This window comes from Hyposmocoma kahamanoa, unplaced genomic scaffold, assembly GCF_003589595.1.
Source record: "Hyposmocoma kahamanoa isolate Upper Pololo Valley unplaced genomic scaffold, ASM358959v1 62, whole genome shotgun sequence".
NCBI lineage: Eukaryota > Metazoa > Arthropoda > Insecta > Lepidoptera > Cosmopterigidae > Hyposmocoma > Hyposmocoma kahamanoa.
The window spans coordinates 16,332,637-16,344,135 of record NW_020653850.1 but is presented as its reverse complement, the minus strand read 5'-3'; the positions used below and the strand labels follow the sequence as shown (position 1 = coordinate 16,344,135).

Sequence of the window (11,499 nt, the reverse complement as noted above, 5' to 3'; positions counted from 1 at the left end):
AAGCGAACTCACGTGCTCGACTTCACATAAAATTCTAACCAGTTAAATCATGTAACCTAAATGCTTGTGAAGTATTATATTTGTAGTACCATTGAAAATCGTGTAATCGAACTGCTTATAAAGCATCGTATTTCTAGAAATTACAGGCCCTTTTGGGATAAGTTCCTTTTTCCTATTGTTCCTTCTTTTATATAAGTAGACCTATAGTACCCTATATTAAAACATATAATATAAATTGTGTACCAAAATGTTCACATTACAGCCCATTGCGACAACGAGATTCCGTCCCCATTGCTCTTCCAACTAAGCTACATTTCGAATTGTCAAGTCAACGAAATTCTTGTATGTGTCTGTTATAGATGCTTGCATTGAGTTTTTCGGCTTTCGACGTCGTATTAGCAAAACTAGTGGATTTATTTCATAAAATGAAAACAAATTAATAATGTGAATAAATATCGATCAAGAATTTGTTTGTCCGTTTTAGAAAAGAACTTTAACATAAAATCTTTGAAATCTGTCAACCAAAGCCTTTCAAATTTATCAACCACGTAATCTCATGATTAATATGTGAACATCAAACGGGACAAGCGACGACGCGATGGGGGAAAACTCTTCACTCTCAACGCAGGATGCGTGCGTAATAAAAAGTAGATTTAACATTTTTCAGCGGTTCATCTGAGTAACGTCCAAATTATAGTGGCCCTTGGCAGCAAGAGGATGTGTTCTTCTGTAGAATAATGTTTGATTTAATGAGAAGGGCGGGGGAGGTCTTGTTGGAATGGTTTTGTCAGTAAGAATCGGCTGACGAGTCGGTAGAGCTGTTGTGATTTACAACTTCCTGAGCTGGCGGGCGTCGGCACTGCACTTGATGGGACATGCCCATTAAAGCTGAGACATGAAATATTTTTAAGAATATTTTATTTGTTAGTAGATCGAGTGAGACGTTTACTGCCGACGATGATGAAATTTCGTTAGCAGCGTAATATAGAGATCAGGTCAGTGTTCACAACTAGTTAGTAAACGTAAACGATTATTACAAGTCACATGTTCTTACCATGGTATCGCGCACTAGTGATAATAGTTTAGTGAATAACCACGAAATTCTTAAAATCTTAGCAAGTATTTCAGGAAGTAGATAACATAATATCATGTACGTTATATCAAGGTATATTTAACATAATGTAGTGAGTCACAACAGTCATCAGTCGTTAATAAAATAAATACATTCTATTCGTATTCTAAAAGTCAAGAGCTGAATCAACCTTGACACTTTGGACGGTTATCATAAGCGGTATAGAGTTGAACTTGAACAAATATACAATAAATATTAGACAACATCACACACGTTGGTCTGATCCCAAAGTAAGTGACTAAAGCTGCCGTGTTATGGAAATTCTTTTAAAGAAAAATATTCGTTTGTATTTTTCTTGTACATATGTTATGCAATAACTCCGCGGCATTTGTGAACCGATTTTGATGAGTACTTTTTTGTAGGAAAGAGGGTATCTCAGTATTGGTCCCATTTAATTATTGAAGAAAATATTCCTCTTCTAAGGCAAACTACGAGATTAATCCGGTTTCGCGCACTTTCCGGTAACCGATTTCAATACAACTTGGCAAATAAATGTAATTCCACGAACTTTTGACGTCGGTTTTTCAGTACTCTGTACTGAGATATTATACAATAACTACATTTTACTCAAATTCGAAAAATCAAAAGGAAGATCAAGCTTAACAATTTGGACCGTTCCTATCGTAATCGGCATAGAGTTGAATTTCAATCTTAAGTGTCAAGTACACGGCGTATAGGAAAAGTAAGAAGTTTTGGGCATTGCTACTAGAGAAAATCGTTTTCATACGTAGATGTGAATACGTATGAAACTTTTTAAATGAGTCCACACTATTTTATCGGCGGCAAACGACTCTTCTCTCAGGCGTAGTGCCCTCATTGCGATCAGTTAACTCTTTGCGGCATTTTCGCCGCCGAGTGCTCTAATAAAGCCCTTTACACACGCCCGCCTGCTTTCATCTCGCGATAAATGTTGATTGATAAGTGATAAAACATATTTTCAATCTTAAATACCTTTTTATATTAATGTCAAAGGCCGAAGCGTAATAAATGCCGTACATGTCGCGGCACACCTTCGTGCAAATTCTACGACTTCTAAGTATTACGTATAGTGTATGTAACTGTGTATAACGTACGCAACTTATAAAATGCTTAACTTTTTTGAAATGTGTCTAGTCTAGCCAATGGCCGGATAATATGTTTATTTTTTTTAAAGGGTTTAACGTTTGCAAGAATGTCGTCGGTAAACATTTGCTGTGCTCTGTTGGTCGAAATAATTTGAGTGCTCTGAATCATACGTGCGCTCGAAAGCAGTAGATAATAATCTCAGAATACTAAAAAAGTCATTTATATCCTAGTTTGCCTACCTTAGAAGTGGAATATTTTCTCCAAATTTAAATGGAACCACCACTGAGGTACCCTCTTTACAACAAAAAAAAAAATAATCGAAATCAGTTCACAAATGCCGAAGTTATCACATAACATACATAAAAAAATATGCATGCGAATTGAGAACCTCATTCTTTTTTGAAGTCGTTTAAAAAGGAAAAAGGGCTATGCCTCTATATTCGTTCTCATATAAATAGGTAAGTAAGAACTGTAAGTTAATTCTTAAAAATTAAAAATACATATTTTGTTGTTTGCGCAACAGATCCCGCAAATAAGATTTCCTCGTACAAAACGATGAACCCCTTACAGGGGTACGTTATTTAATGATAAAAACAAAATATTTGCCTTTTTTTCACGGTTCATCTTGTTAATCCTTTTTCATACAAACTTTAAAATCTATCAATACATTTAACCGGTTCAGAGACTAATCTGGATAAACATCCAAAAAGACAGACTGTAAGTTTATTAATTCTAATAAGAGCATTATTTTTAACTCTAAGATATGAATAAAATCCAAAATATTCATCACAATTTTTTACAATCTGCTGCGGTTGGTTAAAAACCCAGTAGCAGTTTAGTAGCAGTAGAGCTCCTTGTGAAAAAGTTCGCCCAGGGAGTATTTCTGCCGCCTGGCAATAATGCTGATATTTCAGCGTTCCGATTTTGAAGGGTGTTAGTAAAACTACAGGCACATGGGACATGTCAACTTACGTCTCAGCGTGACGGATGTAGTGGCAGTGCATCAGATCTTTGCTATTGAAAGCTCTGAGTGGTACTGAGTCGCTTACCGCCCGGCGCACGAATTGTTCGTCCCGCCACTGGGTAAAAAACTCAAAAAGGTACTTTCTTTATGTAATTCAATGCAAATGTTTGTGGTCTTATTGATTACAAAGGTCTTACGCATGCGTTTTATATTGCATGTTTTAATTTGCGTAAGACAAAAGATTTTTTAGTGTAAGGAGTCATTACACTTTTATTCATATTCATTAATTCATTGCATTACATGGGTAATATAATAGTTCTTAAAATAATATAAAGTACAGCCATGTAACCCTGCAGGGCACTGCAACTTGTTTGAGATAAAATAAATTTCTTCATTATTAAACTATAATTTAAGAAATTATATACAATATCAGATTAAAAAGTAATTTAAATTATTAAAGTATCAATAATATAAGTTAAGACAGTATTAAAGTTAAAAATAATATGCATTCTTCTAATAACTGTTACAACGATTTTAATACAGGTCATCTTATTTATTAACATTATTTATGAGAGATGCGAAAAATTCTTGCAACGTTTATAAACATTTTTAGTGAGCTACACGCCTGTCCATAACAGTTGCAGTGCCACTCAGAGCTTTAAATCGCAAAGATCTAAGGGGCAATTCCACAGCGCCCGTCACCCTGAGACATATGTTGACAAGTCCCATGTGCCTGTAATTTCACCAGCACACTTACCCTTCAAAACCGGAACACAGTAATGCTGACATTACTGCTTGGCGGTAGAAATGGGTAAGGTGGTAGTACTTCCCTGGACGAACTCTTTCACAAGGAGCTCTATTGCTACTAAATTTTGATGAACCTCATTTTTAATGTATTTGGGGACAATGTTATAAACTTTTATACACATTACAAAGCACTTAATAACGGCTTGAGCCTATGAGAAGGCTCCGACGCGAAACACACGTCTTTTTCACTCTTATTGGACAGAAAGTTTTTCCAGACTGGCTTAATGAGTTTCCGTTTCGGTAAGTGTTCTGACTACCTTACCGTACCACATGTGCACGGTCAACGAGACGATTCTTATGCCTCATATGGAGAATGTAGTAAAAAAAAGACGTAAAAACAAGATAAAAACAAATATTGGTAACCTACTTATCAAGCCCTAATTAGATACGAATTTTCTTAGAACTCATTAAGCAAGTGGCAATATTAAATGTCATAAAAACACTTTTCAATGTGCGTTATGAAGCAACAATTAGTAACCGTAATTGTACTTTATAACTTATTTTCATTTTAAAACTATTCATTAGGCTACATTTAACAACTTTTTAAATATCGAGTTCTTAGGTTTTCGCGATTGTTATACATAGGAATGAAACTATTTTTCCGGATTTAAATCGCGTATATTTGTTTTTTCAAACAAACCGACGTTTCGGGCCCTTTACAGGTCCCATGGTCACGGTTGACTGGGACCTGGCCCATGGGACTTGTAAAGGGCCCGAAACGTCGGTTTGTTTGAAAAAACAAATATACGCGATTTAAATCCGGAAAAATAGTTTCATTCCTAACTTTTTAAATAATTGTTAGACACGTTAGATCACTCTTTAGTAAAATTTATATTGTGTGGGTTTCTCATTTTTACAGTTCACAACAGTTACTTTTACACAGGCAATAACATAAATAATAACGTAATTAAAGATCCAAATAGGTAGAGTGTTTTTACCTAAAATTCCAATAATAAACATACATAGAGCGGTTAACACCTCCTTCCAAAATCCCGGAATGATTAATTAAAACAAACTTTTCTTCTAAACACGCTATCGTACTAAAGTAATTGCTAAATACACATCACAAATATAGAAAAAAATATATGTAATACAATAATTCCGAGGTTTCAAAGGGAGGTATTATTCACTTTATGTGTTTATACTCTGGTAATAATATTTGTATTTCATCGTGCTGTGGTTATAAAGGTTAAACATTTCAACGTATTTAGTAAAGCAAACTAAACTTAATTTAAATTTATTATTTATTATTATATTGTATATCAATGTCAGTAAAAAAATTAGAAAATTCATTTTTGTTTAAAGCAGTAAAAATAGTCATAATGTATATAACTCTCCTATTTACGGAGTAGTCTAGACTGTGGCGACTACACTGTCAACTCTATATATCTCGTGTCCTTTTTACGGATAACGTAAAAGTAAGATGCAATGAATTTAAATTAAAAAAATATATTGCTTTTCCCTGAATCGACGCGATTGTTTCTATATTCACAAATATTATTATTTATTTATTACACTGCTACGGTATTTTGACGGTTTATTTTACATCGACATTGTACATGATTTTTAATTATATTTGCAATCTAGATCCAATAATATTCTTAGATAGTTATTGAGCTCTTAGGTTTTAGCGATTGCAACACATTAGGTATAAATGGATAATAAATAATTTCCAATTTTTATACAGTTATTTTTTTAAGTAACAATAACGTGCAATAGCAAATTACTCAAAATAACTTCAGTATTTGTCACAGGGGTTATGGAATGCGAAATCACCTGTTTGCCCATGATGTCATCAGGTGCACGATTTGACAAGTCTACTGATAAGCATTATCGTTGCGGCGTGAGTCACCCTGCGGATACTCTCAGAACAAAGGGTTTATTCTAAAGTTTCACCAGAATACGTGAAATGTAATCAGTGCGTTGAATAGCCCACATCCGCGATGTTAGTGCGCATTTAGATAACAATCTTTGTTAGCCAGCCAATTGATTCCGGTTTTCAGTAAATGTTTACTTAGGTTTATTTTGTGTTATGACTTTGAGTTAGGCTCGTTTTATTTCTTGTTTTGTTACTTTGTGTGAAGTAGGTAAACTGGAAGTTTACATGTCATATCAGGTGATAGTGTACCTATATGTGAATTTATGTTTGGTATGAGGTAATGAAGCGTTATTAGGACACTCTATACTCGAATGTTTCACACGTTTTTCATAGAACTACTAGAGGCGCTATTGAAATTTTATGATTACGGCAAAACAAACAAAGTAAGCACCGCCATGTTTATAAAAGCTCGCGAAGCGCGCTCCTGTTCATGCCAATCTTGCGGCGAGCAACTTGTTGCCGTTGTGAACTTTCAAACGGAGCGAGATCGCGATATCGGCCGCCCCTGTCGGGGGAGGAGCCCCGCGCGGGGAGCGTGCCGGCCGGTCGCTCAACTTGCGGCACGCCGTCACTCACTCAGTCGCTTCCCACACTCAGTGGTGTCTGCTGCGCTACGTTTCTCCGTACTCGGGCCGTTATGTTTCGTACTTCGGAACAAGTTTGACGGGAAATTCGTAAAGTTTTCCGAGTGCGTCCGGACTGCCTCAGCGATGTGTGCGATAACACCGAGCCAAACTGTGACAATTTGAATAAAGTGACAATTGAAAAGTGTGTCTTTCGAGATGTTATCGATGGGATTATTGGGTGTGTGGTGTGTGACATGGTGTTGGATGTGGTTGGGCGTGAGTGGCGCGTCGCTGACGAGCCGGGTGGCGGAGGCGCCGCAGGAGTGCGAGTGGCAGCGTGTATCGGGCGGCGCCGGTGAACCCACGCGTGTGCAGCTCGCATGCTCACTGCGAACCGCCGCCGGTGCCACCGACTTGCTCGCTGGCCTAAGCGCCTCCCAGGCTCAGCGCATCACTGCGCTCGACCTTCACTGCACGGATGTGCTCTTCTTTGAGAGCTCTCTCGACGTTGGACGGAGGAAAGAAGAAGGGACGGAGCTCTTGTCCAGATTTCACAACTTGAAAGAACTGAGAATAGAATCGTGCAAAATTCGTTACGTGCCCTCTGCAGTCCTATCGCCGCTTAGTGGGTTGAGAACTTTAAGCATACGGACCCACAATACGGATTGGTCGGCTATGTCTATGGAGTTTCATAGAGATAGTTTTCGAGGACTGACAGATTTGAGAAGTTTAGATCTTGGTGACAATAATATCTGGATTTTACCTTCAGAGATATTTTGCCCCCTGTACAATTTAAAGGAGTTAAATGCGACACAAAACAGACTACAAGACATATCGAATATGGGATTTTCAGACTGGGGCAACGGCCCAACAGCGCCAGGAAAATCTTGTAACACAGTTTTAGAAACGTTAGATATGTCGTATAATGAAATAGGTTCACTTCCTGATAACGGTCTATCAAGCTTACGTGCGCTTCAAAAACTGTTCTTGCAAAACAATAGAATATCAAATGTTGCAGACCGAGCCTTTGTTGGTCTGAGTGACTTGCAATTACTTAATTTGTCAACGAATGCTTTAACTGCATTGCCTCCTGAAATGTTCCAATCATCAAGAGATATAAAGCAAATATACTTGAACAATAATTCATTGAGTGTACTCGCACCTGGACTTTTGGAAGGACTAGACCAATTGCAAATACTAGATTTATCCGTTAATGAGCTCACAAGCGAGTGGGTGAACAGAGACACGTTCTCTGGATTAGTTCGTCTCATTGTTTTGAATTTGTCCCACAATAGAATAACGAAGATAGACGGTTTGCTATTCCAAGACTTGAACAATTTACAGTTTTTGAGCTTAGAGTACAACAATATCGCACGTATAGCAGATGGAGCATTTTCCAACTTGAAAAATTTACATTCGCTCTCATTGGCTCACAATAACATCATAGAAGTAGATAGTAATCATTTTTCAAATCTCTATGTTTTAAACCAGTTATTCCTTGATGGAAACAGAATAACAAAAGTAGACTTACGCTCCTTTGAAAATATTACCAAGCTTCATGATTTGGGTCTTAGTGGTAACCAGTTATCAGAGGTACCTGAAGCCATAAAAACGTTGAGATTTTTGACATCCCTAGACTTGGGTATGAACAGAATTACAAAAGTAACAACAACGCAATTTGAAGGCTTAGACGACTTATATGGCTTACGCCTTGTGGGAAACAAAATAGAGAAAATATCAAAGGATACATTTGCGGCTTTACCATCTCTGCAAATATTGAATTTAGCATCGAATAACATAGATCAAATAGACGACGGCGCTTTTGCATCGAATCAGCAATTGAAAGCTATTGGATTGGACGGCAACAAATTGGTAGATTTAAAAGGAATATTTACCAACACACAACCTCTCGTGTGGCTAAATGTGTCAAACAATGAACTGCTTTGGTTTGATTACAGTCATATACCAACGAATTTGGAGTGGCTGGATATGCACGAAAATAAGATTGAAAAACTTGAAGATACCTATGGTGTGAAGGAGTCATGTAACATAAAAATGCTCGATGTTAGCTACAACAAAATAAGAAATATTGATGAGTTTTCTTTTCCAAGCAGTATTGAGACCGTGGTTTTGAATAATAACCATATTGAAAAGATAAACCCAGGAACGTTCTTACAAAAATATAACCTGAATAAAGTTATTCTTTATTCAAATAATATAAAAACACTCGAAGTCGGAGCTTTTGCAATATCGACAGTTCCAGACGAGAAAGATTTACCGGAGTTCTACATCAGTGAAAATCCATTTGCGTGCGACTGCACAATGGAATGGCTGCAGAGAATTAACCAATTAAGTGACCTGAGGCAGCGCCCGAGAGTAATGGATTTAGAAAGTGTAAGGTGCTCTTTAACCCATTCACGAACAAAATCGGATGTGCTATTACTTGAAGTAAAATCTTCCGAATTTTTGTGCGAGTACGATTCACATTGTTTCACCTTGTGTCATTGTTGTGACTTTGACGCCTGCGATTGTAAGATGACTTGTCCAGATAGATGTTCGTGTTATCATGATCTCACCTGGAACTCCAATGTGGTCGATTGTTCGGATGCCGGCTACGATCACGTACCCGATCGAATACCGATGGACGCGACCGAAATATACTTAGATGGTAACGATCTAAAAGAATTAGGAAATCACGTTTTCATCGGTAAAAAACGACTACAAGTTTTATATCTCAATAACAGCAATATTAACACAATACAAAATAGAACATTTAACGGTATCGAGTCGTTGAGGATACTACACTTGGAAAACAATAATATCGAAGTACTGAGGAACACGCAGTTTACGAAATTACAGAATTTGAATGAGCTTTATTTAGGAGACAATAAAATAAAGGTAATTGAAAATGATACTTTTAATTACCTGCCATCACTGGAATTCTTAGACCTTAACAACAACGGTTACGTTGATTATATGCCATGGAGAGTCATTACGGACAACAATCCTCGCACGCGTGTTTCTGTAGATGGGAACAACTGGATTTGTGATTGTAAAGACGTAGCTCAGCTGAACCAGTGGTTAATAAAAAAATCAAAAGATACCGAGACCATGATGTGCTACTTCGCTCGCGGCCAGCCAATGAACAAAACTATCGCAACCGTGGCAAAGGAATGTAAAACAGATACCACTACAGAAGAAACCGGCACAGAAACTCTAAAGCGATTATTCATCGAAGCGAATGACGGTGTCGAAAATTACATCCCGTACATCGCAGTGGTGCTGATAATAGCAATTATACTCTTACTTATGTGTGCTCTACTGTTCATGTTTAGAGAAGATTTTAAATTGTGGATGCATTCGAAATATGGTGTAAGAGTATTTAGTTCCACGCCAAAGGACATGAATGACAATAAAAACAAACGCTACGACGCTTTCTTTGTATACAATCCGCGGGATGAAGACTTCGTGACTCGTGCAGTGAGTTCCGAGTTAGAAAAATCGAGACATTCGTTGTGTTTACAACATCGCGACTTGCAGTTGATCGAAAGACGCTCCAGTGATAGTTTAGTGAGTGCTGTAGAAAGTTCTAAAAGACTTGTTATAGTGTTATCAATTAACTTTTTGCAGCAAGAGTGGTACTCGGAATCAAAGGAAGCGATACAAAGTGCTATAAACTCAGTGAACGTTAGACATAGACGCCAAAAGATTATATTCCTAGTGACAACGGACTTGGGTGCCATAACTATTGATCCGGACTTAAAAGTGTTGCTAAAAACGTGTACAGTGATAGTGTGGGGTGAGAGAAATTGTTGGGAGAGGCTAAATTTTCGGTTACCGGATGTGGACGTGACATTGCCCAATCGGACGCTTTATAATGCGAATAATTTGAAAAGTGGGAACAGAGATGGGTTTGGGAGGCATGGCAATTTGAGGTACACTGCGCCGCCGACATCTCACGACCCTTGGTATAAGTATGGCATGGCTCCGCCTATACTTAAGATGTCAAGTCCAATGCACTCGACGAGTGCCAGCGCGGAGGTGTCGGCGCGCAGTACTGAGGACGAGACTTGCTCGGTGGCAAGCAGTGACGGTCGACCTGATGACCGACTTCCTCACCACCATAGTTATGTTTCTATTGACAATCATCAGTGTGAGGAAAGGCCTTTGAGGCCCTTACAACAAATTCCTATGTCAAATACTAGACCTAATAATATGAGAAAGACTTACTTTGTATAAAATGTATATCTATATGATTTGTCCTTTTAATCAGACTGTAAATATATTACATTATATTTAATTAACATTGGTTTTATGTTTGTTTTATGGAGAAATAATTGTCGGTTTTATCGAGAAATAATTGTCTTATCTGGTGCTGAAAGGAATGTTGTAAAAATGTAAAAGAACGCGGACGTACGAAATATATCTTTGCACAAATGTAGGTGTAAGACGATATATAAATATAAATTAAACTACAAAGCGCATTAATTACTTTTATAAATACGTAATTTATATCCTTTATCTTCTCTTGTCTTTCTATGTAAATGTAACTGTCTCCGAAATTGCCGCCTTTATAGGGGGAGTTTCCGAATTTGCTGCCTTTGGCACTTTGTTACAAAACAATGCATTCCTTTTGATAGATTTTACGCAATAACTGGTATTTTAAGGTTCCTCATTAATATTATTCCTGATACAGTACAGGAGGTAAATAAATAACTAATTTGTGATAAAGTTAGGTACTTATGCATTGAAGACTTTAATAAATGAAGTGAGAAGTGTACTATGATAGCGTTGTATATAATAAATTGTAAGGAAAGACGTCGAAGAACTGAAATGTACCCTAGTCAATTGTACATAGTTATGTGTAAAAATACGTTATTTGTGATGTAATTTTTAGTTAGATCTTGAAAAAATTGTATTTATTACGCTTCCAAACGCAGAGTATGAATAAATTAATATTTTTCTCTACTATTTGAAATTTTCATTTAAAATTCCTTATATGTCATTACTCATTTCAAAAATTATTAAGTTGGTGTTAGTCAATTTAAATATAAAGATCAATTCGAGATAGAGTTTCAATTGAGCG

At 37.0% G+C, this 11,499-nt stretch overlaps 1 protein-coding gene across 1 annotated transcript; it reads left to right on the top strand.

The window, feature by feature from the left end:
• The first annotated feature begins 6,436 nt into the window (after window positions 1-6,436).
• Window positions 6,437-10,998, top strand: LOC113229516 (toll-like receptor Tollo). The gene has a single exon (XM_026463139.1). The coding sequence runs from the start codon at window positions 6,630-6,632 to the stop codon at window positions 10,650-10,652; it is 4,023 nt and encodes a 1,340-aa protein (XP_026318924.1). The 5' UTR covers window positions 6,437-6,629; the 3' UTR covers window positions 10,653-10,998.
• Window positions 10,999-11,499: the final 501 nt, after the last annotated feature.